Source organism: Staurois parvus, unplaced genomic scaffold, assembly GCF_062004578.1.
Source record: "Staurois parvus isolate SC_StPar_1 unplaced genomic scaffold, SC_StPar_1.0 ptg000052l, whole genome shotgun sequence".
Lineage (NCBI taxonomy): Eukaryota > Metazoa > Chordata > Amphibia > Anura > Ranidae > Staurois > Staurois parvus.
The window spans coordinates 3,042,683-3,068,630 of NW_028317848.1; the positions used below are offsets into that span (position 1 = coordinate 3,042,683).

A 25,948-nucleotide genomic window follows, 5' to 3' on the forward strand; every position below is an offset into this window, starting at 1 on the left:
CCCCCCCCCTTTCCTGACCTGCCAGGCTGCATGCTCTGAAAAGGGTCTGGTATGGATTTTGGGGGGGGAACCCCCTCACCATTTTGTTTTAAATTTTGGTGTGGGAGTTCCCCTCAAAATCCATACCAGACACGAAGGGCTTGGTATGGATGGAAGGGGGACCCCATGCAGTTTTTTAAATGATTTTTTTAATTGCCAGCAATTCTTTTACTTTCAGCTGTCAGTGGGGAACCCCGCTGACATTAAAATATTAACACATGGTTGTCACTACTAAAATGCCGCATGACTTAATAAAATAACTCATGCAGTATTTATTAGTGTTTACTTTTTTCTGATCTCCGGAACAGATTAATTGGTTTTCAGTGCATTCCTATGGGAAACGGCGTTTCGGTTTAAGAATCTTTCGCTATAAGAAAAGTCCTGCAGAACTAATTAAATTCTTAAACCGAGGTATCACTGTATATAAATATAGGCAGCATCGGCACTGCAGCTGCTCCAGAACTACAAATCCCATGAGGCATTGCATAATGCTGACAACTGAAGGCATGATGGGAATTGTAGTTTTAGCACAATTTTCAAGTAATACATTTCCGTATTTATTATGTGGAGGACCGCTATACAACAATATCCCAGAGCAGCTACATCACCCTGACAACCAAGTCAGCCGCTCCTCCCAATTAACTATGCAGCTAGCTTGGCCACGTGTCCCGAGCTCCGCCCAGTAACGCTGCGTTCCATCGTAACGTGCGTTTCAACCGCCTAATAACGCTGCGTTTCAGCCCAACATGCGTTCAACCCTCCCTGCAACGCTGCGTTTCATCCCAGCGTGCGTACCAGGTAGTCCTGCCCCTTACGCCCTAGAGCATGCGGCGTGTGGCTGAAGAGCGGTGCATTGTGGGAGCCCCTTCCTTTTTCGGTCCCCGGCCATCTTGAGCTGCACCTCTGGTGAGTGGGGCTCCGGCTGGTGAGGGATTTGTCCGGGCGGGGAGCCCCGGAGAGGGTGTCGGTCATGTCGTGGGGGCAGGGCAGATTGGGCGCCGTGTAACGGTGTGTTGTTGTGTCTCCTCAGGTCTGGGATCCCCGCACAGCAAACATGGTGGCCGCCAAGAAGACGGTGAGTGAGGCCTGCGCTCTCACGTGGAGGCCTGTATGGGGCTCGTCCTGCTGGCTCCCCTCAGGATGGTCCTCTGTCCGGGAGCGGGGGACAGGAAGAGGCTGGGGGTTGTGTACATAGTGGACCGGGGAGGCCTGTCACCGGAGACTTCCCACCCCCCTGTCATAGGAGCCCCCCGGTACATATTGCTCATCAGATGATATCTCACCATCGCCTAGTGTCATATATATATATTCCCTCCCCACCCTGACAGGATGGAACTTCTTCCCCTCCCCCGTTTGGGCCTCATCTTCCTCTCCATCCCCCTATTATAGCTCGTTCACACTTGTGGGCCCCCTCTGAAAGGTGAACCATGGTGGATTGCTTTTCAGATGGCAGTTGAAGTGCTGATCTCACAGCCTGTCCCACCGTCTGCCTGAAAAGTCTGCACCATCCCAGTACATTGCAGCCTGGCGCTGTTTGCTGGAATCCATTGCATTCGGCGTCCTGCCAGCTTAAGAAGACAGGGGGCGTAGTTTTTGCACGGCATGTGTACAGCCCCCTTTGCCTGCTTTAGGCTAGGTTCAGGCTTGTGTGGGTCAGGACTGCTTGTGAAATCACACTTTCCCAACCTGTAGTCCTTTAATGGCACCCCCAGGCTTTATCAAATGCTCTGTCTTCATGCCTGCCATCTTTATTTGTTACAGGGACTTGTACAGCGCGGGCAGCACAGGGGCTAAATGGTTAGCATGTCCACCTGGCAGTAATAGGGTTGTTGGTTTGAATCCCGGCACCACCTGCCTGGAGTTTGCATGTTCTCCCTGTGCCTGCGTGGGATTCCTCACACACTCCAAAGACATGCTGGTAGGTTAATTGGCTCCTGTATAAATTGGCCCTAATATGTATGTATGAATGTGAGTTAGGGACCTTAGATTGTACACCCCTTGAGGGTTAGGGACTGATGTGAATGTACAATATATATGTAAAAGCGCTGCATAAATTGACGGTGCCATATAAGTACCTGGAATAAATAATAAATATACGCAGCACTTCACATATATTGTACATTCACATCAGTCCCTAACCCTCAAGGGGTGTACAATCTAAGGTCCCTAACTTACATTCATACATACACATACTAGGGACAATTTAGACAGGAACCAATTAACTTACCAGCATGTCTTTGCAGTGTAGGAGGAAACCAGAGTACCCGGAGGAAACCCATGCAGGCACAGGGAGAACATGCAAACTCCAGGCAGGTGGTGCCGAGGTTGGGATTCAAGCCAACAACCCTAGTACTGCCAGGTGCTAACTACTTAGCTGCTGTGCTGCCCTAAGTTGCATGGTGCTTTGTGATTTAAAGGGGAAGTTTGCCCTTTGGGAAAAAATAAATGCACATAATTTTGTAGAAACAAATGCAGTATATTTCCCCCCCCCAGGAGCCTGGGAAGCACTGCCCTTGTGATCGGGGGGTGTAATGGCAGACTCCTGCAGACAAGCTCTGCAGCTTTCAGCTCCTACCTTCATACTAGCTGACTGTTTACAAGCTGCAGGGCTTGTGAATGAACTTTGAGAAGGCTCATCAGCATCCCTGTAGTCCATTCAGAACCACAAGCCACAGAGGCTAATGGCATTGTATTTTTCTGACTGTTTTTCACTAGTTTTGCATTTGGCTAGGGTCAGTGTCACTACTGGCAGCATGAGGTGATACCTGGACCCTACAGAGGTTGCACAGGCAGTCCAACTCCTTCAGGATGGCACATCAATACGTTCCATTGCCAGAAGGTTTGCTGTGTCTCCCAGTAGAGTCTCAAGAGCATGGATGAGATTCCAGGAGGAATGCAGTTACTCTAAGGAGAGCTGGACAGGGCCATAGAAGGTCCTTAACCCATCAGAAGGACCAGTAGCTGCTCCATTGTGCAAGCAGGAACAGGATGAGCACTGCCAGAGCCCTACATAATGACCAAACAATCAGAAACAGAGGGTGCCAATAGGGCCCAACATGCTCTAGTGGGCCTTATGCTCACTGCCCGGCATCACAGAGCTCGATTGGCAGTTGCCATTGAACAGCAGAATTGGCAGGTCCGCCACTGGCGCCCTATGCTTTTCACCCTGAGCATATATGACAAACGTGAAAGGGTCTGGAGAACATTATGCTGCCTGCAACATCATTCAGCATGACTGTTTTAGTGGTGGGTGAGTGATGGTCTGGGGAGGCATATCCATGGAGGGACACACAGAACTCCACAGGCTAAAAAAATGGCACCCTGATTGCCATTAGGTATCAGGATGAAATCCTTGGACCCATTGTCAGACCCTACACTGGTACAGTGAGTCCTGGGTTCCTCCTGGTGCACGACAATGTCCGGCCTCATGTGGCCCCCACGCTCACCTGACCTATTGCTATTAGAACACCTCTGGAATATCATGTTTCGGTCCATCTGACGCCAGGCAGAGCTCATCCTGTTCCTGCTTGCACAATGGAGCAGATACCGGTCCTTCTCATTGGTTAAGGACCTTCTATGGCCCTGTCCAGCTCTCCTTAGAGTAACTGCACTCCGGTTTCCTCCCACAATGCAAACCATTCCTGTTTTGGGGGTCCTCTCATTGTTGCCCATCTAGTGCACCTGTTGTTAATTTCATTAACACCAAGGCAGCTGAAACTGATTAATAACCCCCTCTGCTAGCTAACTGACCAGATCATTATCCCAGGAGGTTCATTGACTTGATGCTACAGTATACTCTAATTAAAAAGTGTTCCTTTCATGTTTTTGAGTGCCTGCACTTGATTGGATGTGACCGCAAAAAAGTGTTCCAATGTGTTTGCCCCTCCCCCCCATATTTTTTTTTTCTTTTTATTTGTCTGACTATAAATCTGTTTGTCCTAACCACAATTGAATCCACATTATGTTGACTGACTCGTTACCTCTGCTAGATATCTATTCCAAGTGTCAAATACCAAGTGTCAGTAAAATAATACTTTCTCTGGTTGGTTATGAACTTTTGCTCCTTCTACTTTGAGGTCTTGTCCCTGTGTTCTTGGTCTTAATATTGGACATACTGCCCTCCTGAACCTTATTCATCCCCTTCATTTATGTGAAAAGAACTTGGCTATGTGTACAGTTTTATATGTGTATGTAAGTTGGTGGAAACGTCTGTTTTTTCCATGAAGGCGTACTTTCTCAGGTCTCTGTGAATATGGCAAGAATCCTGTTTCTTATCCATTTTATAACTAATTTTAGTTATTTTGTTCTACATTATAGAAAAAGTCCCTGGAGTCTATTAACTCAAGGCTTCAACTTGTAATGAAAAGTGGCAAATATGTCCTGGGTTACAAGCAGACTTTGAAAAGAATCCGCGAGGGCAAGGCCAAACTGGTCATCCTCGCTAACAACTGTCCTGCTCTGAGGTGAGTGGATTCTTATTCTGTATAAATATTCAGCTGTCATGCCAGTATGGGAAGGCTAGCAATAAACATGTTATTGGGTTGTACCATGTAATAACAAATACAGCTTATTTTACCATGTGGAAGTGTTTCCAAATGCTGCTTTGTGTTGACACACCTCCATAGACCCAGTCTGCCTGGACAGTATGGTTACCTGATGACAGGCCACTGACCTCAGGCAGGGTAATGCTGCCTGTTGACAGAAGTTGAATCCAACACAATATTACTGATCACAAATGCAGTACAGATGTTTTTCCAGTCTCTTTAAAGTGGTAGTAAAGTCTTTGTTTAAAATCCAATGACAGGCAGAGATATTATAACGTAAGAGATCCTGGTGGTCTCTTCTATCATAAATACCTCCCCACCTGTCAGTGGGTGATGTGATCTGAGCCGCACATGCGCAGCTCAGATCACATTTGCGGTCCGCTGTGTGTTGCTAAAATGTGACTCATGCGCGGCAGTGACATCACAGGAGGCTGGCCAGTACTGAACTTAGAAGGAACACAAAGATGGAAATGCTAAGGGAGCCGTGACAGCGCTGCACTGTGGAGGGCTCTGTTTGCAGGTACGTCTGTCATAATGTGCTACTATATGATGCATACTAGTACATTATAACTTAAACCTGGGGGGGCAGGGGGGCCAGTAGTTTTTTTTTTTTTTTTTTTTTTTTTTTTTTTTGATGGCTTTATTAATGCCTTAAGTGTGAGAAGATAATTTTCCTAAGCCCTGTCTCTGCGAAGAGATAACATTTGACTAAGGGAACAAAGGAAAAAAAACAAGGAGGATCTATCTAGGGCTTAACTAGCACTAAACAGTTGGGGAACTGAGGGAGATACCAAATCACACAAGTAAATAAGGTGTAATGGCCCTACAGACAACAGAAAAAAATATGTACAGGTGGGACAGAACTGGAAGACTCTACAAACCGGTCATGTAAGTTGGGGGGAGAATATCTAAAATACATTTCTTAATGGTTATGTGAACTCGCACTGTTTCATCTGCACCTCTAACGGACTGCCTGCAATCCTTATGATTTCATGGGATTTCAGAGTAGGACATTTTAGGAACCAGGAAGCCAGTGGTCTTGAAAAGTGCCTAACTGGATCTTCTGTTGCAATGGATTGGTCAGCCTGTCTTGGAATGAAAACATAAATTTGTCCACCTTTTTGTTTTGACTTTTGCTCTAAAATAATGGAGACTACTTGTAGCAAACCAAAGGTTTGGTCTTGCAGAACCTTTCACATTCCCAGGTTGGTGTGGGGCCACAATGTGTTTTTTCACCTGGCGATCCTGCCTGTAACACACTTTGTCCTAGTATGACCACACTCACTGTACTGTATCTGTAGTAAAGCAGTGTTATCATCCTGGAATTGGACTACAAAATGCCTTCCCCTGTAACTGAGAACTGTGCAGCACAGGCAGAGCGCACAAGATGTTTTTGGCTTTCAGTATTTCTGGCAGGATAAACAGGTTGTTGTCTTTGCACTTATTGAACTGAGAAAACGCCTTCAATAGTAATATTTATATACTAAATGGGAGTGAATAAAGTTAATTCAGAGGGTTTACATGCATACACTACTCCTCTGTTTTTGAGTAGGCATGTTTGTCATTGCTGTTTTTACATTTATTGGCCAAAAGACCACCTTTGACCATAAAGGGATCTGATTTTTCTTTGGGCATCCCTGGTGGTGGTTCTCATTGGACAGTGGATGCTGGAAGGGTTTAGCCATAAAGGCAGAAAAGGTCTGGCCCCTAACAACTGAGTGAACACAGATACAACACCTCCTGCACTTAGGGACCCAGATCAGTAGAGGGCTGATGGATCAATAGTATAGGGGTGTATGAAAGTTCGTCCCAGACCGATCAAAGGCTGTGCAGCTCCAATACATAGCTGAGGAAGCTTGATACAAACTAGCGGAGAACAAAAACAGCGCACCAACCTTGCGCATTACCTCAGTAAACAGTAGATTTATTGATTTAGGAGAGATACTCACAAAAGTAGTACTAAAACAGGCATATAAAATCAAAAATCTCATCCTACAATAGGAGACACATGGGAATCCCATCTGAAGGGGAAGTTCTCAGAGTGATGTTGACGCGTTTCGAAGGGGGGGGTCCCTTCCTCATCAGAGCTCAACTGAGGAAAGGGAACAGTTTAGATGCTAGCTATCACCTTATATCTGACACAAGAGTGTGTTTTAAGGGCCTATTTGCACTAAAGAATTGCATTGTGATAATGCACACATGGTAAATTGTGCTGTGCCAAGTGTTAAGGTGGCTTGTTCATTATGAATGGGCTGCCATAGCCACACCACAACGAACAAAAAACAAACATGAGCCCTTTTTTCCCCAAACGCAGTGCACAGTCAATGCACAGTAGTTACATAAAACACAGCACCCTAACCTTGGAATAGAAGAACCAGGTTTTCTGCAGAATGCCTGTAGTAAGTGCTTCTTATTTTCAGAAATGTTGATTGAGGCATGCTCCCATAGTACAGGGTGGGCTCTGTAGGTTGCTGGGTCCTGCGTTGTTATGGGGATTTCTTTATTGTTTGGGTATGCATACTCCAGGCACATGGGGTTTTGGCACTCCCAAGGCAGTGTTTTGTGATCACTGCTCAGCTGGGGAAGTGTACAGCTGTTTCTATCCTGGAGTGTTTTTTGTTTGTTTTAATACCGTTTTTTTTCATGTGGAAGTTTTTAATGTACTGTGTTCCTCCTCCACAGGAAATCAGAGATTGAATACTATGCAATGTTGGCAAAGACTGGAGTCCACCACTACAGCGGCAACAACATTGAACTTGGTACAGCCTGCGGTAAATACTACAGAGTGTGCACACTGGCTATTATTGATCCAGGTATGTACCAACCACTTATCTCCATGGCCTCTGGATGTAGGCAGCTTCCTATATGCGAATATATTCTCGCTGGATTGATCTGCCGGTGATCAGTTCAGGCTAGACGTTCGCTAGAATAAAACTAGTCTTGTGTCCTCAGCACTGGTCCTTCCTACAGTTCTGATCTTAAAAGCTAGTTACATGTGAGACCTCATTTCATATGAGCTGAAAGCTGTAAAAACTTGTCAGAAAAGTGCCCATTCGCACCTATGCATGTGCGTTATCTTGTCTCTAGTGGATGCTGCCATTGACGTGCTTCATTTGCTGACCCACATGGATTTTTAGTTGTCCTCAGCAGAGCTGCCATTGATCTCACTGCTTTTCATCAAAGTTTTTTTTATAATGTGACATGTAACACATTGCAGGTGTCTAGACACCATTGAAAGCAAGATGACCTATATCAATTCTGTCATGCTATAAAGTGGTATTAGACCCAACACAAAATATACATTGTAGCTTACCAATCATTAGATGTAGTGGATACATTAGTTCCCTTTTTTAGGCTTTCTTTCATCTGGTGACTTGACCAGTAACGCACATTCGATATTGGAGCACCCCCCGCTCTGGATTAAGGAGTACAGGGGCACCTTTGAACAGCAGCATTGCCAGTCTGGGGGGAGGGAAGTGTCAGATGGAGTTCAGCTTCAATTTGTTAGTGCATATAAATCTGCTAGTGCGCCTAACACTATAAGCAGTTACAGCCCCATTTGTTTCCTTTTAGGATACAGGTTTTACATACCCTGTCAGTAGTAAATGGTTTGTAAAACCCTGTATTAGCTACATTTCATCAGGTGAAAATATAAATCTTAAAAAAAAGAAAACAAATGCTGCCATCACATCTAAGAATTGCTAAGCTGCAATATGTTTGCTTTTGGGGGGTTAATACCACTTTAAGGCAGCCCAGAAAAGAAGCTGAGTGACTGCATTCATAATGACCCCCACCCCCTATGAAGCACTGTGACAAAATAAACCCTGCCCCTGACACTTTCCTAATTGTGTGCCTGGAGGGATATTTTGTCTCCTCTTCAATACTTAGACATGTGCAAAGCTGTCTCAGTTGGCTGCCCAGGTTTTCAAATACACAAACTTATGCTTTTCAAAAGACAAAATGACATTAACATGTTGCCTATTTGCTCTATAAATATCTTCCAGTGTATTTTTTTTCTCTTTCCTGGAATGTTATATTGTATAGATGCGAACAGGTCCTTCCTGTGTACATGCTTTTTGCACTTTTTAAATTAGTTTATATATAGATGTGTTTACACGCATGCTTTTCAGTTTTTGAGGATTTGTGTTTACGGAACATGTGGTCTCAGCAGTCAATGTTGCTGTGTAAAATAATTGCCCATTACACTTGGTGTATTTACACCATGAAGTTGTGTGGGATACAATTGTGTCAGCACACCTGCCAGGAATATACCTCCCCTACTACCTGCATCACCGTTCACTGCACCGTTGCCAGATTAAGTTTCTTTACAAACTTCAGGGTGTCTCTGTGTCCCTTCATTGTACTCTCTGGTTCTTCCCACTGATCCTCCAGCTGGTGATTTCTCTCTCCAGTAAAGTGGCACAAAGACCAGGAGAGCGATTTTATAGGGTTGGGTTTTTTTGACACCTTCAGTTTCTTTTCTGTTTACTAGCATTTATATAGCACCATCAATTTAAGTAGGGATTTATATATTGTATATGTAAAGAATAGATGTATATTAAGGATGTGTTTTATGTATTGAACATTCACCTCAATTCCCTGACCTCTAGGAGCTCGCAGTCTAAGGTCCCTATTTTGCCCGGATGGGCACAAACGATAAGACCAATTTAGACGAGCCAATTAATTTACCAACATGTCTTTGGAGTGTGGGAGACAACTAGAGGCATGGTGCTTGCGTGAGTTTCCTCCAGGTACTCCAGTGTCCTTGCTGGAATTCACACTGGGAACCCGTTGGAACCTAGAGCTTCATAGCCTTGGTGGTACTCTAGTTTGTCCACTTATTTTATGAAAAGTGTACAAAATGAGAACCACAACTATTATCCAGAATTGGATAATTGCTATTTCTTTTAGCTGAACTGTCATTGGACATGCAGTTGATATTAAGGCTTCACTTGTGCAGTGTTAGCAATGACTGTGTTGGTGTGACATGTTCATACGTTAATTGTCAGTCTGCATTCTGTACTTAGGACATCTTTTTGTCTTGCAGGTGATTCCGATATCATTAGAAGCATGCCAGAACAGCAGCCCAGTGAGAAGTAAATTTCTGCATCAAACTGTTAATAAATGACTGGTTTCCCAGATATGTCTTTGTGGTTTATCTGTGATGGTGTACTACTTGCAGTGTGACATTTTTCCTGTTTAGAGGTGGAATATTCTGTCGATTCTATAACCCCTGGTTTACATATATGCGACTGTGCGGGCCGTGTTTTGCACGGGCACGAGAGCCCATTCATTTGAATGGACTCCCGTGCCCGGGACACGCAGGGAAGAAGTCCCTGCACTTCTTTGGAAAACGCAGCCAGCACAGGAACTTTGGTTCCCAGTACGATTGTTTTCCAGTGCGGGCAGCGTGCCATTAGAACTAATGGTACCCGTCTGCGGGTCCGCATTTCTCTGTGCGGCTGAACGGATTTTCGTGCGGATCCACATCGGCATCACCCGCACATATGTGAACCTAGGGTTATAGTTTTCTGTGAGAGCTGGATCCAACCTTTTTAAAAGGTCATACCTAGATAATTCTACCTCATGAAGTTACAGTGTGATGTAAATATAATTACATATGGTGGAGCATGAGGGATGTGTTTTACAGCACTTACTGTGTAGAACAAACTGCACCTTTTTGGTCCAATTCACACATTGTGCAGTGACAGACTTTGTACTGCAATGTAAAGTGTCTGTCACCACAAGGACACATACAAAACAATAGTTTCCTCTTTGTCCCATTCACACTGCAATGCAGCCTGGGGCTGTGCAAAAATGCAATTTTATTGCAGCTCGCTGTACCGAATCGCATGGCATAGCAGTGCATTGTGCTGCGGTGTAGTGCCATGAATGAAGTGTACGTTGTGTACACTTTAAATAACGTTTGTCCAAAACAAAAAGGTAGCCATGTGATGTACTGAATCGCGCACCACACTGTCCCCTGCTACAGCCAGGAACAGACAGCTGCCAGGGAGGTAAATCGTTTCGGAAGCTGCCCATTCCTCTGTATACCCAGTCTAAGAGATTGGTCTTTTACTTACTAGCCTTTCATTGTAACAATAAAAAGTCACCCTGCACAACAGAAAGCAGCAGTGACTGGTGTTTGTTACAGGAAGCTCTTGTTTCATGCTGAATTACCGCACAGGTCTGGAAGAAGTACGTAAAGGACTTACAAATTGTGCTAAAATGAGTTGCTGTCCCTAACCTCCTTCAGAGAGTGCTAGTTGCCTGGCTATGCTGCTGTTTACACTGTGTACATTGTTGGTCACTGACCCTGGAGCAAGCATTAGGAAAAAGGCAGATTCCTAATTTTGCAACCTTTAGAATCGTTGTTTCTAAAGTCATTAAGCCATTTCATCTGTGCGACAACCAGGCTACTGAAATTTTCAGCAATGACCGCTCTTATGTTTTTATGAACTTTCCATTTTCTACTAAATGACCGGGCTGTAGTGGATTTTCCTAAAAATCAGGAAAATAGAGTTTTTTTGCTTTTAGCTGCCACCAGTATAGGAAGTGAGATGACAATCTCATCAGCAGCTAATTTAACCACAAGGTTTTACCCCTTCCATGACGAGGCATTTTTTTTTCTTTCGCTGGCAATTGCATGGTCATGCAACACTACCCAAATGAAATTTTAATTCTTTTCACACAGCTTACTTTTGGTGATATTTGATCACCACTGGTTTTTCTATTATATAAATGAAAAAAGACTGAACTATTTGGAAAACAATATTTTCTACTTTCTGTTATAAAACATCCAATAAAATAAAAATCACGTTTTTTTCATAAATGTAGGCCAAAATGTATTCTGCTGTCTTTGGTGAAAATGAAAAAAAACTCCCAATAAGTGTATTCAAGTTGGTTTGTGCGAACGTTATAGCGTCTATAAACTATGGTGTATATATACTGGAGTGTATGCAGCTATAGATGCTATACTGTAATGGGCGGTGATCAGCGACTTAAAGTGGGACTGTAATAGAGTGCCGTGCAATCTGGCGCTAACAAACTATCTGGGAGGGTCAATAACAGACTGAATGTGCTAGGCACATGTATACAGTATCACTGCATTTGTGTCACTAACCATGTCTAATATGTGCTGCTTTTACTTTACTATCTGGCTGTGAAGAAACCGCTAGATTGCTGTTCCTATGCATAAACATCACCTGATTTCAGTCAGTCATTGGCTGAAATCTGCTGCCAAACCTGCCCAAAATACAGCTCTGTACCTGCTGCTCGCTCGCAGCATATTTACTGTGAGCGGTCAGCAGATGGTTAATCACTTCATGCAGCTTCTTCATCTTTTAATCCTTGCATATGTTCCAGTTTAAAACTGATGCTATGACCACTGCCTATGGCTTCCTGTTGCAGAGTGGCTCCTTATTCTTGCAGCATCCTATGGGGCCACCCTTGCAATGTAAGCACTAGAATTGGATCTCCGTACTCTGCATAAATAGAAACCCATCCCCACAGCCTAGGGAGGCAAGGCCCTTCCCTGCTACTCTATTCTCCAAGCTAACAGGCTTGAAAATGCAATGTTATCGCTTTCCGGTGAACAATGGACATACCACTGACCACAGGAGCCAGCAGCACTGAAAGTTGTAAATTGCAAGTGCTGGAGTACAAGTCTGAACAGTTTATTGGGAATGTTTATTTTATTGTGATCAATGCGTTAAATGAAAAATGAGGGTTTAATGCTAAAAGAATATAGCTATAGGCCTCCTTGATGCATCCAATTCAGTGCTCGTGTTATTTGCAGCTTTACTGTAAGCTATTGTATAATGTTGGTGTGTTGAGTGGTGTTATGTTCTTGGTGGTATAAATGCTTTTCTAATGCCAAAAAGCCAATGTAGATTCATACTGTGCTCCAGCAATTAGCTGTGGAGAGCCTTTCATAGGTCTGAAGCCAGCTATGAGCGAGTCGACTCACTAGATGAAGGATTTTGTTTGTGGTCAAGCCAAGACCATTTCAACTTGCTGATGGTAGTCATACATAATTGGCATGGATAGAGGAATCTTCCCTGCCAGCTCTTAATTCAGACAGTGGCAATGACACTACTGAGCTTGTTATTAAAATCCAAGCTTTTTTTTCTTCCATAGAATTGTAAAAGGGTCATCACCTCTGGCAGGTTTTGATGCTGTGCTTCTGCTATGGGGATGTCCCCTTACTTCCTCTTCCCATGATGCCCTGTAACACTGATACCCTGGGTATCGCCAGGACCAGATGTAAAAGGAAATCTCCCCACTCTGGAGACAGGCAGTAACAATCACTGTAACCCTTAGCCACTAACAAAAAAAATTTGTGGTTTTAATATATCAGCTTACAACAAGCAAATTAAATGATTTTATAAAGACAAAACATTACACAATTTTAATATTTATATTTTAAAAAAACAAAGTGACGTGAGCTTTAATATTTTAAATGCCAAATTTAGACTTGGTCCATAAAAAAGTTTAGTGTTTTCCCTCTTGTGTCCCCTAGAAATTCACATATAAAATTCTCATTTACTGAATTGGCACAAAATACTTTTGTATATTTTTTCTGGACTGAAATTCAAAGTAATATAAATAAAATACATTTCTGATTGTCCAGAGCATGGCATTTCTTCTCAATGAAGGTTCCTTGTGCTGTGTTTTCACTGAGCTCAGTGAAATTCAAGTCTGTTATCGTTGTCCGACACGGTTCTCTAACATCTCCATTCGCCTTGTGATTTGCTCTAGTGAGTTTATGTCAAGGAAGGAAATAAAAACAGGAATGAATCTACATTTTCTCGGGTTAAAGGATCCTTCCACCTAAGCCTAGGTTCACATATGCGGAGCGGGAAACGCAGCAAATCCTGTGCGCTTCCTGCACTGCATCCAAATTTCACTGTTCATGTGATCTACTGCAGGTGCGATCCGATTCCAGTGCAGCAAAAAACAACTTGCCTGCACCTTTTTCGTGCAGGTGGGGTATGATATGAGCCATACAATGAGGGGTTCCCATTCTCATAAAAACAGAAGTTCCACTCATTTTACTCCTTCCCTCTGCCATTAATGGAAATTTAAATTTTTTCTTTTCAAGGAGCAGTTAGCTAGTTTGGAAAGGTACCGGCTTCCATTTACAGTTTGCCCCCCTCCCTCCCTGCCTGCAACCTCCCATGACAGGTCCCAGGAAGCTGTAAGTCCATTCAGAAAGTACAGTAGGAAGTCACAGCTGAATTCCTACTCAAGATGGCAGTGATGAACTGGCCTGGGTGAGGACAGTTCTGGATCCCTAGGCTGATGAGGACCCATTTGTTAAGTCAGCAGCTACAGTATTTAGGAGGCAGGTTTGGAGCATGTACACGTTACACTCACAAATTTGAGGGTAATGTTTAACCTGCTCAGAAAGGGAAGTGTATTCCTTAATTTGAATAGACTGCCAATGCATGGCAATGGAATAGGAAGTGGACCTGCACTTTTTTTTTCCTTACACACACTGTGTGGGTGTGTTGCAGTACAGATCCATTGGCAACTACTGTACTGAGTGCTGGGGTGTCATTCTAATTGGTACCCTAATTTTCCCAGCCCAAAATTTTATAAATGAATGGCACTTGGTGTTGGTTTCATGGTAATGTGTTGTAAAACGTGTTTTATTGTGAAGGGGGTGTATAACATACAGTGCTACTGGTTCATTCAAAATGAATGGCACCACAACACACACTTGTGCTCTGCAATCTATAAGTGTGAATGGGCTCTTAGTAGTGTCCATCTGTACAGCTGGGAAAGTATGACTTGTCTATCCAGGTGAAATTGGATTTTATTTTAACCTTACTGTACACCAAAATCACTTCTGGGTGAAACACACTGTTCCTCTGTGGTGCAGTGTTAACATACACATTAACATACATATCACTATAATGCATATTAACACGTGTTGCAGTGTCATCCAGTTTAGCACACTGAGTCGTCTTAGCACGATGGGGAATTCATATGGTACCCTCAACACACTGAGGGCTTGTTTTATAGTTGCAGTCCGGGGACAGTAAAAATAGGTAGTTAAACCACATTTTCACCACCCTCAAAGTGTTACTAAACCCATGACCCTGCATTCATTATCAGGTCTGGTCTTCCACAGTACACACAACATGGAAATGCAATTAATTTAGTTAATATAAACTGCTAAATACCTTTTTCTTATCAGCAATATATATGTTGTGTGACTTCTATCAGTGTCCAGCTGAGAACTGGTCAATCTTGTAGGAGTTTTCATTCTCTTCTGACTGTCCTATGAGGCTGCATAACCCCTGACCCTTTGGACAGAGTGATTGGCCCTGGGCCGATCACATGCACCCTCCCAAGACGAAAAATAAAAACCCAGCTACAGCAATACACACCATACTGAGCATGAGCAGCGTGCCCCCCAAGGCTCTGTTCTATCAGCAGATGGACTCGGGACAGTAGAAAGGGAGGATCAGAGAAGACAGGATCAGCGGTTTTACACAATGCAGAGGATTAACCCCTTAGGTTCCACAGTGAGTATAACAAGCATGCTTTACTGCATATACAGACAGATTTTACTGTTGTGAGTTTAACACTTTAAACTCCATAGCAGCTGGATGAGGTTGTACACCTGCCATGGTAAAAATGTCTCCTGTTGCATTCGGTGACCCATTCAAGTGAATGGGGGACAGCACACATTAGTGAGGTGGTACAGGCTTTACAAGGTTAAAATGGGTGGTGAGGAGATGATACCAGCACAGATTGCTTTTCAGAGGGGTAGCAAGGTATGACTAAAGTGTAAGCTTTGTCTTAAGCTGGCCATACATTATACGAGGGACATTCAAGACCAACCGGGACTTTTAATTTTACAGGCGTAAAAAGGGATGCTAGCATATGGCGGTACTACTGCATGTGTCCTATTACTGATAGGCGGTGCACGTGTTCTGGGCCAGTCTACAGACTGTTAATCACGATGGCAGACAACAGTGTTAGTGTGTGCATGGAACAGCGTGTGGTGATGAAGTTTCTTGTGAACAAAGGCGCAAAATCCACAGATATCTCCAGAAGACTTCCAGTACAGTACGGTGATGAGTCGCTCAGCTGCAGTAAGACATCTGCATGCTGTAAATGTTTCAAAGATGGCCGTGTGTCTGTCAGTTCCCAGCCCACAGCAGTCATTCCTGTGAACATTCAGCGCATGGAATGCCTGATCCTGGATAATCCACGCAAAATCTGTTGGGAAGTTGTACAAGAAACAAATCTTTCTGTGGGAACTGTGAACACGATGATGAAGTGAAGCAGGCTGTCCTAGGACGGTTCAAGCGTTTCCAATGTGTTATTTCTTTTTACTCAAAAGTCTCGGTTTGACTTGAACGCCACTCGTACAATTGTTTTATTCAATTTCCTTTAGATTTACCTTCAACTATGCAGTGCAAGGGCCTGTCTGATTGCATACAAAAAAGTGTTTAGGTTTGATCGAGGAAAGTTTTCCTTCTCCCCCCTTTGAATTTTCCTGTCGCTGCTGGCAAAAATGAACATTAATTTGACCCCACAAATGATTAGAAAATCAAATGAATATTCTAAAAATGAAAATTCACAAATGGAAATCAATACGTTTATGGCCAGCTTTAAGCAACCATGTATTGTGTGGTGTAACAATGCATTGTAATACAGTACCGTGCTTTGTGGTGCTGTGTAACAGAAAAAAAGGCTATGTGTACGGTTTGTGGTCTGCTCCTCTGCACTGGCAGCCTATTTAAAATGAATGAAGGCAACACAAATTAAAGTGGTTGTAATGGCTCAAGGTTTTTTTACCTTCATGCATTTTATACATGTGTTTTGTGTTCTGTTTTTTCTCTATAATATCTATAATTGTCTATAATATCACTTTAACACACGACACAGCGCACATTCAAATGCACAGAAGCGAACAAGTGCAATGGGCCCCTGCTCTTTGTGAAAGGATATATTGATGACTTAGCCGCTTGAGTTCTTCATTTGCATTGTTCTGAGAATCCAGTATATTCTTACACTGGCACTGCTCCTCAGATATTTCTAGGACAATAAAACATAAAAAAAAAAGCATATATAAAATTCAATTCATCAACATAAAATCTGCAATATGTACAGTAGGAGCTTGTGCCCAAACAGTTGATGGGCCCCCATTCAATCACATGCCCATGTACAACCACTCATTTTACTGTGTATAGATAGATTTAGGTGAAAAGTAACCTTTGCAATAACTGTCATAGGGCCAGTTCACACCACATGCAGTCCAGTGCGTTTTTTTCTGAATCAAAAACACATTGATGGTAGGTTACATGGTTTCCAATGTCATAGTTCACACCAGTGGGGTCAGTTTCAGTGCATTCCAGTTCCAGAAAAAAAAGCAGAACATGCTGCATTTTTCTGCACTAAACTGTACTGGAATGCAGTAAAACGCAGTGGAAATGCACCAGAAACGCATCAAAACTGCACCGGAAAAAAAGTTTTTTTAAGTTGCAGAAAAAAGGGGAAAAAAACGGAACGCATCAAAAACGCACTGGAACATGTAAAAAAAATGCATCAAAAACACGCATACAGAAACACATCTGGACTGCATTTCTATGGAGTGAACCGGACCATAGTCCATAACATACAATTTGGTTGAGACACACGTTTAAAAAATTAAAAGTCAGCAGCTAAAAATACTGTAGCTGCTGACGTTTAATAAAAGGAAACTTACCTGTCCAAGGATCCAGCGTGGCCAGTTCTTTGCTGGTGGTTAGGTGCATTGTGGCTTCACAGCTGACTTTCCTTTGTGCAGGCATGAGCAGTGCTGCGCTGTGTGAATGGTCCCACAGCCTCTTGGGACCTGGGCTGTGTCCCAAGAAGTTGCAGGGAGGGAGGAGGCCAAACTTCCAGTGGAATCGCTGAATTCAACCAGAGTACCTGACAAAAGTGGGTATTTGCTCTCACCCCTCAAAATTCCCAAATGTGTTAGAGGGCATAGAGTGGAACTTCCCCCTTTAGGGTGACGTTCTGCTTTAAGGGCATAAGGTAAAAGCTCCTGGCGATCTCTTGGATATGTCAGAAACATAGGCCACTATGAAGAATACCTTCCCCTTCTGTCCCACCATACACATCAACAGTACCCAAATCTATGTGACGGGGCGGAGGTACATGGCATTCACATGACTTGCATTTCAAGTAAACCAACCCGTAAATGGCTGTATGGGGTTAATACCTGTAATGATAGTATAAAGTATATAGATTTATTTTTTTCACATGCCTTTCTTTAAAATTTTCACACCTCCGGGACACATAGGCTCTGCATTGGGGGCTATGGATTGGTCCCTGTAAAACTTGGTGAGTTTAGTCCAGTGTGAAAAAATATTACAGGCCCATTAAAATGTGCCGCCACCCCTCTAAAAAGAAATCTGTGGTGAATCACTTTTCAGAGGGCATCTGACAAGCATGTTAAAATGTTAGCACTTTGTACTGCAAATCAAGATTTCACTGGAAGATGGAGCTGGAGGTAAACTGTAGATCTGCTCCAAGGATCTGCAAAGGGAAGAGGACCCTTCTACCTTTCCATATACAGTAGAAGGGTCTCTCAAACAGACAACAGGTTTCCCATACACCTGGAAATCCCAGCCAATATCAGTAAAAGGTATTTCCCAACTGGCCAGTTATATTTCCTAAAAGATCCCGGTAAAGCAAGTCCATTTGATTAAAGTAGAATTAAGATCAAACTATAAAGTGACATATTGATAGAGGTTGTTTATACCAGTATGGCCAGGCTTTCTATTTTTCTAAATACCCCCTGCCAGAATAAACATTTACTTTAGAAGGTGACTACGCTCTTCCTCAAGCAGAAAAATTGCAAAGTTGTCACCTTTGATGCTGCTGTAGCTGCTTAGATGTTGGCAGAGCTGAAAACTATCAATGAATAGTCATGCCTAGCTCTGCCCACACCCCTTTACACTGGCAGCACATTGTCTGCAGGGACCTAGAGAATTGATAAAAAGTATTGCTCAGTCCCTCTAGCACTGTCTAGGGAGCAGGAAAAATCTAACTTCCTAGCTGCATTTGTTATAAAAAAAAAAGAGTTAAATAACATTTTTTAAAGACATTTCAAACACCGACTTACATTAAAAATGCCAGTTTATAAGAAGAAAAATGTAGAGGCTTTAGATATGATTTTTATATCAGGTGCACCTGGGAGACCTGACTAAGCTGCATTCCCTGATATAGTGTATAATAGACAAAATATGGAGATCAACAATTACATAGAACCTCACCTTCTGCTTGTGTAGTGAATTTTATGGCAGACATGGAGCAGGAGACTGTGATTTCACTATTTTCTTTGAACTCAGAAGTTAATTCTGAAAGATAGAAATGTTTCAATAGTATGACATCCAACAATCTGCCAATTATAATTGTATGACATTTGACAATCATAATTATTGTACGACATCTGCCAATCGCAAGAATTGTACAACATCTATTAGTCATATTAATTGTATATGCTAATCATAATTGTTTGACTTCTGTTAATCATAATTGTTTGACATCATAATAAATGTTTGACATTTGAGAATCATAACAATTGTTTGACATCTGACAATCATAATAATTGTATGACATTTTCCAGTCATAATAATTGTTTGGCACCTGATAATCATAACAAACCATATGACATAAGCCAATTCTAATAATTGTATGATATCTGCCAATCATAATAGTCGTTCGACATCTGCCAATCATAAAACTTGTTCAACATCTGCCAATCATAATAATTGTATGACATCTGACAATCATAACAAACCGTATGACAAAAGCCAACCATAATAACTATATCTGCCAATCATAAAATTTGTTCGACATCTGCCAATCATAATAATTGTATGACATCTGACAATCACAACAAACCGTATGACAAAAGCCATCCATAATAACTGTATGATATCTGCCAATCATAGTTACATAGTTATCTGGCTGAAAAAAGACAAAAGTCCATCCAGTTCAACCATAAAAAATCATAATAATTGTTTGACATCTGAAAATCATAATAATTATTTGACATCTGACAGTCATAATATTCCAATATTGTTTGACATCTGAAACTGAAAATCATAATAATTGGATGAAATTTGACTCCACAGAGTTCTTTCTTCAGCACTTTATTGTTCTCAAAATATAACACACAGACCAATAGAAGAACAATTGGTGATCAATCATACCAAAAACAGCAGATTTTGACCAGATTTTGAAAATTGCAAAAAATATCTATTTATGTTTATGGAAAATTAAAGTGTATCTCGAGGAAAAACAAGGAAGGCTTAGAACTCCTGTCAAGTTTTTATTGCTGTCTGAGTCCATTACAGCACAGTGTTGTCTTATCCTAGGAGGATTTGGCTTTACATACACATAGATCTATACTGGACGAGGGTGTGTTTCCCTACGCACCATCTGGCCAAATGATGAATCAAAGATATATAACCTTTATTCAAATGCATAAAAAAAAAGAAAAAGTATGCTCAGCTGTAATTAATGCCTATTGGAGTGGAATGTACTGCGCACAACAATATGACTGCATACCATTGCAATTATTTACCTTACATCCAAATGGTTAATAACACCAGACCAAATCAAATACCATATCGTTTTAGATGAAGTGACGGCATAAAAAGAGGCACTGTAGTTTGATCATAAACCTATCAGCTTGAATATATAATCTCTATTAAGAAAATGGAGTTACCCCATGGACAAAACTAATTAGATAGTATAATCTCTCTTGCTACAGATATGTAATACAGGTACACTCATGCACGGCTTAAATGTCAGCCTCTCATGGATAAGCCCCATACATCACCATATCCAAACAAAAATACCTCACTGTCTTGAGGAATGCATATGATGCACTGTAAAACACAGTACAGACCTCTCCAAAAAAGGGGGAGAGGAGTGAATACCATGTGCATTCAAAAAGTGCTCCCAAACAAAGACACAAAGAAAAAAAGAAACTACATGTTTTGCTCCAGAAAACAGCTTCATGAGGAGTAGTACATACACATAGCACAGCACTCACCTTCATTAGATATTTCAGTGTTCACCTTCCAGTTGGTCCAACCTGAAGAACAAATAAGTGTTAGTCATTAATTATCTGCAAGCATGACATTTTTTCTCATTTTCTGGTATCTGTACATTTAGAATGGGATGGCTTCATGAAAGGAAGTAAGTTCTGTCTGTCAATGTCAGTCACTGAATGACGTTCTCATTTACAGTCCTAAAGGGAACCTGTAAGGTTAGGCAGATGATTGCTGTCATTGCCGGATTGTTTTTAAAGCTCACCTTCAGGTACACCTCTTGTGACAGCAGGTAAAGGTTAGAACCTTTTTTAAATTTGTATTGCTGTCTCTGTTCTGTCAAGGAGATTTCCCCCACTTCATGTCCCCAGTGACAGCGAGTCAGAAAAACAAGAAGTGACGAGTAATCTCTAAGGCCTCATGTACACTACTGCTCCTAAAAGTGAGTTTAGGAGCTTTTGGCGTTTTTTTGCCAAAGCCCCTGAACTCAACTCAATAAAAGCCTATGGGGTTAATTTAACAAAGCTGGAGAATGCAAAATCAGGCTCACTTCTGCATAGAAACCAATCAGCTTCCAGGTTTTATTGCCAAAGTTTAACTGAACAAGCTGAGGTTAGAATCTGATCGATTTCTATGCAAAAGTGAGCCTGAATTTTTCACTCTCCAGCTTTAGTAAATAAACCCCAGTGTGTTCACGTACATATAGGCTTTTACCAGAGTTTAGGAGAAGCAGACTTTATGAGCAGTTACATGTTCCTCTCCTGAATGCAGAAGAATCCTGTTCAGGACAGGAACGTTTTGGCCAAAAAACGTGTGCAAATACTCCTAAACACTAGCTGCATTTATTCATGTCAATGGAAAATACTCTGGCCAATCAAATGAATAAACGTCCAAGCGTTAAACATGGTAAAGTGTTTTGTGTTTTTCTGCTGCCAGGAGAGCTAAACGTCTAAGGCAGTTCATGTGTACATGTAGCCGAAATAAAGATGGAGACGTCAACAAAGCATCTTTTTAGCAGTAGGAAAGGGTTAGAGATTTTTTTTATTGTTTTCTGTTCATTCCTGTCCCTGGGACCCTGTTTCCTGATTTCTTGTATTAAAACACACTTGGGCAAATTGCAGCCCCAGGGCCACATCTGGCCCTATGGCTTTCCCTATCCAGCCCTCATTGCCTCCACTGTTAGCATGTCTCTCAGAGGCACACTGACAGAAGTCCATGTGGAGAGCTGAAAGAACTAGAAGGAGAAAGCTTAGGAGCGGGTATTGTGGGGAGGCTCAGTTCTACCCAGCCATGTTCATCTTGTGTTTGTCCTACAAACCCCAGGAGCCATGCACCTGTTCTTCACTCCAGGTTAGGATCTGCAGATATTCCCGCTGTAACGATTTCAGGCTCTCTTCTTCCAGTCCTTTTCAGAGGGTATTAAGCACAGGCAATGTAGAGGTGTTATATCACCTCCACACTGCCTGATCCAGTGTATTGCATGCAGTTGTAGTGCAGCCCTATTGAACTTAATGGGTGAGTTTGACAAGCTGTACCGCTTGGAAATCACTGTAGCAGGCACCACTACTACAATACATCAAGAGAAAAAAGCAAAACCAGTGCTCAGGTCTTTAAGCATCCCAAGAACACGGGTACAGTCACTCGCTGAAGTGCGGCCCTCTAAAGATCGGGGAATCTTGATACTACTGGAAGAAAACAAAAAAGAGCATACTGTCCTCGTGCATTACCGTGATAAAGGATTTATTGAAAATGACACAATTATATACTCACAAACCAAGGGTCAATGTAAACAAACAAGGAACCAATGTGACAGTCCCAGCAAATAGTGGTCTTGCGACAGGGTATGCTAACGTGTTTCGGGAGACGAACTCTGAGGAAGGGAGTTCATCTCCCGAAACGCGTTAGCTTACCCTGTCGCAAGACCACTATTTGCTGGGTCGGTCACATTGGTTCCTTGTTTGTTTACATGACCCTTGGTTTGTGAGTATATACTTTTGACATTTTCAATAAATCCTTTTTTATCACGGTAATGCACGAGGGCAGTGCGCCCTTTTTTGCTTTCTTTTAGTTCTACCACTACTACAATGATTGCTGCTAGCTTCCAGGTCCCGCTGCCCTGCTGCTTATAGAACACAGAAGGTCATTTGCTCAGCAAAGTGTCATTCAGAGAACACATTTTTTTCAATAAATGCAAAGCATGCTCTGATGAGCTGGAGATCATAATGTCACTGTTTGGCTCTCTACTGCATGCAATCAGAAAACGGTTTGCAATCATTGAGAAGATGCAAAGTGTTTTCTGAATGGCACCCATGCGAAGCAAGCAACCTGGAAGCTAGCAGTGATCACGGTAGTAATAGTGCCTACTACAGTGATTTCCATGTTCCACTGGGATCCCAAATGTATGGTATATACATATTTACTTTGGTCCAAGCTGGGCCAATGTAACTATACAAAATTGTCATGCCTAAATGTCCAATTTAAATACCCTGGAATAATGGTGCAATAATCTCAGTTGCTTTGCTAAAACAACCAAGCTGGACCATTATAACTATACAAAAATATCCGTACCTGGAATTCCATTTTAAGAATGGGCATGAACAAATCTGATGATCTGAAGACTTGTTATAAGTCCTGCCTACCCTAAACAGCCCAGACTCCTGATGACGCTCTCACATTCCCTACTGTCATATAACACAGCAGTGTCCAACACAACATCAAGTACCTCTACAATGAGAAGCTGCTGGAATCCATCAAACTCTTATCAATGTCATTGCTTTGACAGGTTCACATGGATGCGTTGTAAACAACAAAGCAATATGGAACATCCATAATGGATGACAGTACCTTCGCAGATGCTGGATTTCAATTTTTCAGTGATATATCCCATGGAGCTGAAGTCATCAGCATGAATCACATGTTTGTCATGGGGAGCTGAAGCAATTTCCCGTAATTCCTCATCAATAGCCTTGCCCACACCAACAGCGTAGATGGTAATGCCTGAGAAGGAGACAAAAAAGAACACTGCATAATGACATCATGGACATTAAATCCACAACAACCTCCAAGTGACCTGAGCTGGCTACAGCCATCGTACAACAACAGCACGATTCCACCTCACTCACTGCTCCTATGAGGACCAGAGCTGGGACAGCTCAGTGCAGGTGAGGGAAGGCCGTCTACATTATTAGACACGGTAGGACCCTTGATGGATCGCCATGTGGTTTTAGTTTCTCAGATGTGTCATGCACAGACAACTTTTCTCCCTTATAGTCTGTCCAAAAATGTATTACATATACTATTATAACAACAATTTACACAGTGCTCCAAATACTGTACATTCACATCAGTCTCTGCCCTGCTGAGCTGTGAGAGTGCATACTGCGCATGCGTAGGTACAGAATGAAGCGTGCTTATCCATGAGTTTCCAGGGCCCTACATCTAATGCTACGTGCTGCCATCTGCACATAGAGAGAGGGAGGCCAATGAAATGAACAGCTGAAAAAGTAAGCTTTTTTTTTTAAACAGAGAACTGCATAGTAAATTACTGAAGACACTGTAATGCTTGGTTTTTTTTTTTTTGGCACAAGTCGGTAAATGTGAACTTATCTTTTAATTAGTGTACCAGGAGCACAAGCACAAAACAAGTAAAAAACATACAAAAACACAAATAAAGCCCATATCCACTTTTTTATACATGTACAGTTGTGTTCAAAATAATAGCAGTCAGACATCACTAACCCGATCAATCACTGTTTTTGGTAGAAATGATATTTCTACATGGCAAATAATTTACTAGCAGGTGTAGTAGAGTAATAGAAATCCAACAGACCCACCAGTCATGACATGCATGCTGCTGATTCTGTGTAATTGAATCACTAATTGAAAGGGGCATGTTCAAAATAATAACAGCGTGGAGTTCTATTAGTGAGGTCATTCATTCTTTGAAAAACAGGTGCCAATTATTGCCCTTATTTAAGGAAGGAAGGAAGCAAATGTTGTACATGCTGGTTACAGTGCATCTCTCTCTAAAATTCTGAGAAAAATGGGTCGTTCCAGACATTGTTCAGAAGAACAGCGTACCTTGATTAAAAAGTTGATTGGAGAGGGGAAAACGTATAAAGAAGTGCAGAAAATGATAGGCTGCTCAGCTAAAATGATCGCAAATGCTTTAAAATGGCAACCAAAACCTGAAAGACGTGGAAGAAAGCGAAAAACTACCATTCGAATGGATAGAAGAATAGCCAAAATGGCAAGGACTCAGCCAACAATCAGCTCCAGGAAGATCAAAGAAGGTCTAAAGTTCCCTGTGAGTACTGTTACAATTAGAAGACGCCTATGTGAAGCCAAGCTATCTGCAAGAAGCCCCCGCAAAGTCCCACTGTTGAAAAAAAGACGTGTGCTAAAGAGGTTACAATTTGCCAAAGAGCACATTGGCTGGCCTAAAGAGAAATGGCGCAACATTTTGTGGACTGATGAAAGTAAGATTGTTCTTTTTGGGTCTAGTGTCCGGAGAAAGCTTGTCAGACGACCACCAAACACTGAATTCAAGCCACAGTACACTGTGAAGACAGTGAAGCATGGTTGCGCAAGCATCATGATATGGGGATGTTTCTCATACTACGGTGTTGGGCCTATTTATCGCATACCAGGGATCATGGATCAGTTTGAATACATCAGAATACTTGAAGAGGTCATGCTGCCTTATGTTGAAGAGGAAATTCCCTTGAAATGGGTGTTCCAACAAGACAACGACCCCAAACACACCAGTAAACGTTAAAAATCAAAAATGCAGCGCTACAGAACCAAAATATTTAAATGAAGGCAAATGAATGATTCAAATGAATGAATGAATGAACCAATAAATAACTGAATAAACGCAACAGTTCATGAAATAAGGTGACTTTTAGTGTTCTCCTCTATGTCCTGTCCTGATGATGCTCAGGCGTTGTGCAAAATAGTGCTGAAAGAATGCACACTCACCAGAACGCACAGGAAAATGAGCGTTTTATCAATATATGTTCCCCTTAGAGTCATCAGCTGGTGAGGATAGGGTAGTATGCTGGCCTCCCTTCAGAGCTCCTGGATAATCCTGTGTGATCCCTTGGCAGGTAGCCTATGGACATGCGTTCCTTACCCAGCGGAGAGATGAATGACTGTAAATAAATACTCCCCAAGGGAGTCAAAACAAGGACGCCTCCATAGTGTAGTAGGTGATTAAAAGAGGGTTTATTAACAACTCAAGCATCCGAGATACACGGCAGTGTATATAAAACAACGGACTGACCGTCCACT

The 25,948-nt window shown here is 42.2% G+C and overlaps 2 protein-coding genes and 1 non-coding gene across 3 annotated transcripts in view; 2 read left to right on the forward strand and 1 right to left on the reverse strand.

The window, feature by feature from the left end:
- The first annotated feature begins 838 nt into the window (after positions 1 to 838).
- RPL30 (ribosomal protein L30) lies at positions 839 to 9,724 on the forward strand. Its single transcript, XM_089666575.1, has 5 exons — positions 839 to 945; positions 1,070 to 1,114; positions 4,357 to 4,502; positions 7,266 to 7,396; positions 9,631 to 9,724. Exons 2-5 carry the CDS (start codon positions 1,094 to 1,096, stop codon positions 9,681 to 9,683), a joined length of 351 nt encoding a protein of 116 aa, XP_089522701.1. The 5' UTR covers positions 839 to 945; positions 1,070 to 1,093; the 3' UTR covers positions 9,684 to 9,724.
- LOC149470122 (small nucleolar RNA SNORA72) lies at positions 7,449 to 7,580 on the forward strand. Its single transcript, XR_016310676.1, has one exon. It is a non-coding gene; the product is annotated as a small nucleolar RNA SNORA72 (small nucleolar RNA).
- A 3,182-nt stretch (positions 9,725 to 12,906) lies between the features above and the next one.
- The window catches only part of MATN2 (matrilin 2), a 151,920-nt gene continuing 138,878 nt past the window's right edge, over positions 12,907 to 25,948 (reverse strand). The window contains exons 14-18 of the mRNA XM_089666562.1: positions 23,501 to 23,653; positions 20,659 to 20,700; positions 18,869 to 18,952; positions 16,554 to 16,640; positions 12,907 to 13,342 (exon numbers count right to left, since the gene is read on the reverse strand). Of these exons, the coding sequence (XP_089522688.1) occupies positions 13,287 to 13,342; positions 16,554 to 16,640; positions 18,869 to 18,952; positions 20,659 to 20,700; positions 23,501 to 23,653 (422 nt within the window). The 3' untranslated portion in view covers positions 12,907 to 13,286. The remainder of the gene's footprint in view (positions 13,343 to 16,553; positions 16,641 to 18,868; positions 18,953 to 20,658; positions 20,701 to 23,500; positions 23,654 to 25,948) is intronic.